The 7,074-nt window shown below is 38.3% G+C and overlaps 1 protein-coding gene across 1 annotated transcript; it reads right to left on the bottom strand.

Annotated features, from left to right (window-relative positions):
- Window positions 1-1,021: 1,021 nt before the first annotated feature.
- Window positions 1,022-5,007, bottom strand: coq7 (coenzyme Q7 homolog, ubiquinone (yeast)). Its single transcript, XM_047578597.1, has 6 exons — window positions 4,802-5,007; window positions 4,272-4,450; window positions 2,958-3,072; window positions 2,646-2,785; window positions 1,571-1,639; window positions 1,022-1,347 (listed from the first exon to the last, which is right to left on the bottom strand). Exons 1-6 carry the CDS (start codon window positions 4,884-4,886, stop codon window positions 1,270-1,272), a joined length of 666 nt encoding a protein of 221 aa, XP_047434553.1. The 5' UTR covers window positions 4,887-5,007; the 3' UTR covers window positions 1,022-1,269.
- Between the last annotated feature and the right edge of the window lie 2,067 nt (window positions 5,008-7,074).

Consider the following 7,074-nt stretch of genomic DNA (forward strand, 5'->3'; position numbering starts at 1 on the left):
ATTAAATGGTTTTCATGTTCGGCAAAAAGTAGCATTAACCAAAGTTAAAGTTTTAACTGATGATGACGCTAGATGAGAAGTTACCAAAGCAATTACAAACTAATTTGAGTAACCTATGTGATGGGAGACCAGTCAGTAGTTGAAATAGAACACAAAACCATACATTTCAAGACAACTGATAATGAACTGCTCCAAATATGTGTTAGACAATAGTGTCAACCCTCAACCAAGACACCAAGTTGGAGATTCTCATTAACTGTGCCTCTGGAGATTCAACAGATATATTGACTGGCGTAACTTTGGCAACAAGCGCTGGCCAAAACATCTAACCACTAAGGCTTTAACCACTTTCCATTCATTTTCATCCATCGCCACAGTATATATCACACAAGATGATGTTTTCCATTCAGTAAATGCCATTAGACTCTGCGAGAGCCAGGAGACAAATCAAAAGATTTCATTTAAGTCCTTTCAGCCCTCACAACTGGCCATAAATTACCGCTTATCATACCTTTAAAAGGCTGCGTAGAGGGTAAAAGGGCTTTGGGTCAGTACTCGGTGTACAGTGAGGACACAGTGATATTGACTGAGAGAGGGGAATGGACATTTTGTTCAACCTGTTCGAGCTGATGAAAGGCCTAATAGATTAGGGGCCCCTGCACAAGCCTTTTGTCAAACCCTCCTGCTCAGTGACCTCATGTACCAAGAACAGCTGTGCGAGGGCGCTTAGCAGTTAGGTCAGGATGACAAGTCATTGCTCAGCTTGATATATGAACTATTACATGTGAAACAGGAGAGTTTGTTGAAGGGTGTGATGGGGTGAGCATGCTAGTATCGATATGTCCCCCTGTGCACAAAAGCCTGCAAATACTGTACTGTATGTAGTGAAGACACTGGGTTATGTGACTGAAGTATAAAATCCTCAAAGTCACTAATTATCTTAATTGAAAATTGAACCAAGCTGTGCTAGCATCTCTTTTCAGAGAGATATCAACAAAACATTTACACTCACAACAAACAGTATGGATGTCAGCCATTTATTTCTGCAAAGGTCACCACCACCTATGTAACGGAGTGCATCTATTACATACACTAGAAAAAGCAGCCAGAATTAAGTCAATTTAGACAAACAACAGTAAATGTTTGTGTACAACATTTTGTGGCATCATAAGGTGCTGGATTTACAAAGGAGCGGGATTTGAACACAAGTCAAATTTACAAAAAAAATAGTTCAATTATCGTGATAACTTCACTTTTTTACGTTGATACTTAGACACGTTGAGAGACATAGATCGCAGCTTTGCAGCCTAGCTGTATTGCATTTTTTAGTAGCCAGTAGCCAGGTACCTGAAACAGAACATAAACACACTTAGGTTGCAGTAAATTATTATTATTTTTTTTAATAAAACACACTCAGATTTCTGTGCCATTTCAGGTGGGTTGACATTTTTTAATAACTTCAGAGCAGATGATGGATTATGAAAGTTAACACATGATAAAAGAAATAAATAAATAAAATTAGGATAAATCATATTTAGCGCACTACAGAATTATTGTAAAATACACTTACTGATTCTGCATCATGCTCCAGTCCCGTGTCATGATGGTCCATCTCGTCATCTCTAAATTCCTTTATCACCTATTAAAATATACCCCAACATTTAATTAGCAAACAATATTTACTTTTTTTTTTTTTTTTTTTTAAGAATTCACTGCATTACTACTGTGCTTTTAAACATCAATTTTGTATTGTAATGTTTGTCTGTTTTGGACACACCTCCTCATTCAATTCAATGAGACAGTGTGCCCAAACCTTTGACTGGTAGCGTAAGTCTGAATATGAATCCCAAAAGTGAGAAAAGGCCCAACTCCATGCACTGAGCCTTGATTTGACCCATCTGGAAAATATCCAAAAGTGTAGTTCCCTCTAACATGAATTCATGTGAAGTGTTTTTTAGTTATTGTTTCTTGTGGAAAGTATCCAAACTAGAAATCAATGACACGTGACCTACTGGATAATTATAGTGACTTAACTGTGTAAAACAAAATGTCAAAAATTCTATCCCTTCGCCCGGTACAGATACTAAAAGCCGAATCTTTGAAAGAAAACCTGAACTGACTCAAAGTAAATAGAAAATACACAACCTAAAAAAAATACTGACTGTTTAAAGTCAGCATAGTGGAATAAATAAATGAATAAATCATGAGCCAGGTGTCCTCACGAGATTCATAAGACCACAAAGAATCAATGCTGTGAAGCCTCAAACATAACTGGATTGACCGAACAGCCCACGGAGGTGGAATATTTGCACGAGACACAATATTTACTGACGGAAGTCAGATATGAGCATCACTAGTTTTTAATTGACATCATGCTAGAGTATCAGATTGAATTCGCGTTAAGGTAGGGCAGGTAGGGCTACCGTGCTGCTTCTATTGAGTGAAATGTTGAAAGTTTGACAGTTAAACTGCGATGTGACTGTGCATGTGTGTGTTTATTTCTATATGTGTGCAATAAGATCTTCTTTGTTTCACACTGGCTCCGGTTCGGTGCGGAAATCATTGGGAGCCATGAACCATGAGGAATTTCTTTCACAGGGATCAAGCACTGGACAGAGTTACAGTGGTAAGAGTGGCTCACTCACTTGTAACAGTTCAGTGTATCGATCTGGGTCCCTCTCCATCAGAGCTCTTATCTGGCTGTTGTAGTGCTCTGCGATACTCTCCTCCACGGCCACAGTGCAGGCCATGGCCCCCTCTTTTCCCAGCAGTGCAGAGGATGCCCCTACAGGAAATAATTTAAATGCAGTCTTACAATTCCCAACTGGTTGTAAATCTTAATACTTGGGCTAATAATTGAAACGAAGTCTGGATCAAAAATCCTTGCTCTTGTACATTCGTGCAAGATATTTAATGCTTGTGAGATCTAACATGGCTTTAGAAAGAGCTGCACTAACCTAATACAAACCCAGCAACGTTCCAGAGTGGTAACAGCGCCGTGGGCCGGACTCTGTTCTCCGCCAGAATTTCATTGAATTTCTTGAGGTGTTTCTTTTCTTGATCCCACATTTCCTAAAGAAAAATAAAACACATGTCAAACAGGATGCAGTGGAACATACATGTACTTAAACAGCACCCCACACAAACAGTGCTATTATTTTATTAGTAGAATAATAAATCATGATGTTTCTGTTCTGTTTTCAGTTTAAATAGAGCTTTAATGGCAGGCAGCCTCCCAGATAGTGACTGATCTGACCGTTCTTCTGTCATATCTCAACATGTATGAGCAGACGAGGCACAAACAGATAATAAGAGTACATTTTGTGTTTTTCTCTTCAGTGAGCAACTCGTCGCTATTGCTATAAATTGCTTGATTTAACTTGACTGTAAAATGCGTAATAAATGCATGTTCAAAGCAGTTCATTTCATCCCGCCCATAAATTAGATAGTAGAGCAGCTAGTGCACCAATCATCTACAAAATCAAAACCACCACCTGGTGAAGTAAATAACATTGATGTTCTCATTACAGCGTAATGTTCTCCTGTGAAACCTAGGTCCTAGGATTTATGGTGATATAACTTCAAACACTGATGCAGACCAAGCAGGAGCATGAGCACCACCACTGTTCTGCACGCACACAGCCCCATACAGAACAAACGGATGAACTGTGAGTTCGGACCACACAGGTCAGCCTTCATCCTCCACGTGCATCAGTAAGTCTTGACTGCCCGTGGCCCTATAGCTGGTTCAGCTCTTTTCCTTCCTAGGAACACTTCTGATACTGACCACTGCAGCTGCTGCAGTCTCAGACAGTCATGTAGTCATCACAATTTGGTCCTTGACAAAGTCATTGAAACCACCTTGGCCAATTTTTCCTTTCTACCACTTTTAACTTTGAAGACAAAATGTTCACTTGAAGCATAATACAATGCTAATGACATAATAAGTGTTATTTACTCGATCAGTGATTTCAGCCATAATGTTCAGGCTGATCGATGTATGTTGACTGTGTCGCATGTGGTACTGATTCATCTCCTTTTAAATTAATTACACACTGAACATTGACTTGAAACTTTAAATTATTTGGACACATTGCAAAATAAATCAAAATAGCTGTTAGAAAAGTTGCATCTGGATGTATTATCAGTATTGAACCATTGTGAAATGTTTCCAAACGGGCCTGTCGTTGTAAATTGTGCAGGTTAGAGAACGTGTTGGACATTACTGGTCCTGGAGGCAGTGTTCAGAGCCATGTGTCCTCCACACATACCTGGATGAGAGGTCCAGTCCTAGACCGGCCCAACACCGCCATCTGGCCGGCGTAGATGCGGTTGGCTCCATATTCGCCCGCATGGTCCACGCGCAGGATCCGGTGCAGCATCTCCTTCTCCTCGCTGTCGCGTGGGGGCGGTACCACACTGTGAGCTCGAGAGCTGTGCTGCAGGGGGACTGATGACACAAAAACGAGTCTGTGTGGGGCCATTTAATCTGTTTAAAACTTAACTCTTGTCTCCACTGGGAGGAAAAACGTCTGGAATAAAGATTTAATGTGTACATTTCGTAAGCTGGTAGATTATTAGATGATAGACGAACGTTAAGTGAATTTGTGGTGAAGATATTAAGTTACCAAATCTAAATTACGAGAAGTCCAACCCGACTCATAGGCTTTTTATAATAATAATGATGACAACAGGAAAAACCTAACCTCACATCTAGACGTATCGTTAACGTTACACCCACAGTAGGTTACACAAGTGTTTTTAGCATTTTAGCACTGTAGCTGTCAAAGCTCCTACTTACCTCTGCATTTTAAACACCGGCGCACCGTCGCTGAGCCGATGACATGAGGCCACGCAGGAAAAGCTCTATATGCAGTTCGCTGCATTGTGCTTCTTTTAAAGGTTTAGCTAACTATTTTATTTAAGATACAAAGAAAATGTGTGCCAGCCACAGCTGACATTGATCGTCAGAAGGTGGACGTGGCGCACACATATGACGCGATCGCGTTTGAAAACATCGCCCTTCCTTCTTCTCCTCCTCCTCCTCCTCCTCCTCCTCCTCTTCTCTAACAAACTTGTTTATCTCAAAATTCAAAAGTTTGTTGACAACAATTACACTTTTGGTAAGACTCGGCAAGAAAGTATAACTCATCTTCTTTATGGTCGTTTATATTGTTCCTTTTACACTTTTGGAATGACGTATTTTGCAATTACATCATAACCATGCACATCGTGAAAGGAAAATGTACATGGAATGCACAAATAAAAACGTATGTAATAAATTAAGTTCCTATAATAATTTCATATTGATAAATCTAAATGGTCAAACACCATTTTTGTATTGTTTTATACTGAAACTGATAAACACTTATGAATCTATTAAGAATATATAAAAATAAGAAAGTTCAAGAATCAAGAAATCGTATTATCATAACGAAATCTTGCAGAGACCCCTGGCTTAAAGGCACACATAAATACACATTTATATAACACTTATGTAGAGAAAAAAACACCCTAAAAGTAAAAAATATATACAAAAAATGTCAATATTGTATTAATATATTTAATATATTAATTAATATATTAATATCTTTTTTTAATTATTTGTCTGTGACCCCTTCTTTCCATTTCATTTATTACTTATCCTGTCTTAAGTTTATAATTTGTCTCTTTATTTGTAAATAATGTTCTAAATAAAGTTTTTGATTTTGTATCGCAAACAAAGATGGAGAAACACACTTGGAAATGACGTGTACTATACAAGATCTTTATTTATCACAAAACCTATGTGTGTCGATTGCAAATTCACTTTTTACTCTCACTTTTTTTCTTTTTTTTTACACTGGACAGTACAACTCATGTTAACTCAGGCATCATTAACCTATTTATTTTCTTTTCTCTTTAATTTTCCACTGTCATTAATTAATTGTCTTTATTAAGTTTGTGTATTTTCTTTTCAAAGTGGTGTGACTGGTGTGTTGCCATAGTTTTGTAAATCCATGCAAGTGAGTTTTTTTTGTCTGCATGTCAAAATATAAGATTAGAATGCTGTTTTCTAATCATTTATTAATTGTATATTTCATTCTAATGTCCTTGAGCATGGAAATGTCCGTCCTAAACAAGAGTTCAACAAAGGCCAACGGTTTTTGACCGTCCAGCCATTCGGAGTAAAGACGTTTTAAAAAAGTCCCCACGCTTGCAGTCATGCGTCTTTGGTTTTTGTCCATGGATTTCAATAAAGTATTATTCACTTTAAAAAGATTATAGCTCATAACTTGGCCTTTGTAATACTAGTCTAAGAAGTAGTAATGTAGCAGTTGGACTGATGATTATATTCATTATTCAAGGATAAAGAAAACTGAGACACCAGCTCACTCAGACACAATTTAAACTGCAAGTTTATTTTTAGCTCACTGTTTTTCCTAATGTGCACTACACAAATCAGAAGGTATAATCATCCATTGAGTCTGTACAGCTGCTTACTGCTGCACAGGTTCAGCAGAGAAGCCAATTGTCTGACAAAAGATTATAACATAACACAAACAAAACTTAACAGGCAATTTAGGGTTCACAGAGTTCACCTGGCTTACATATCTTTGGCCTGTTGGACGAAACCAAGCGTTTAAAGCAATAAAGTAAATATAGAAAATTACCTTTTGGCCAGCCCTCTCTGGTTTTCTGGGTCAAGCGAAGCATGAGTGTTTCTTTTGTTTATATTTGTTATGTAGGGCTCAACAATTCAGAAGAGAGTAGGTGTGTTTGTGGAGCAGTCAGAGACGTCAATGGTCTAAAGATGGCAGTGTTGCACAGATAAAATCAGCTGCGTTGCCAGCAGCGTGTAAACTCCAGCTGGTCCCAGCTTTCATGAATGTTTCAGTTTCAGCCAATGCGTAACTTTGATTTTACCTTTTTAAGAAAAAAAAATTAAATGACTTGTGACCTCAGTTCATCGTTGCTTTTGATGATAAAAACTTGTTTTGAAAACCTGCTGGAATCTGTGGAATGATGAGGTGGAACGCTGCAGAGCAGTGATGGTCATGTGTAAACAGCGCCAAGACAGTGAATGGTGGGGTT

The sequence above is a fragment of the Mugil cephalus genome, chromosome 2 (assembly GCF_022458985.1).
Source record: "Mugil cephalus isolate CIBA_MC_2020 chromosome 2, CIBA_Mcephalus_1.1, whole genome shotgun sequence".
NCBI classification, from domain to species: domain Eukaryota; kingdom Metazoa; phylum Chordata; class Actinopteri; order Mugiliformes; family Mugilidae; genus Mugil; species Mugil cephalus.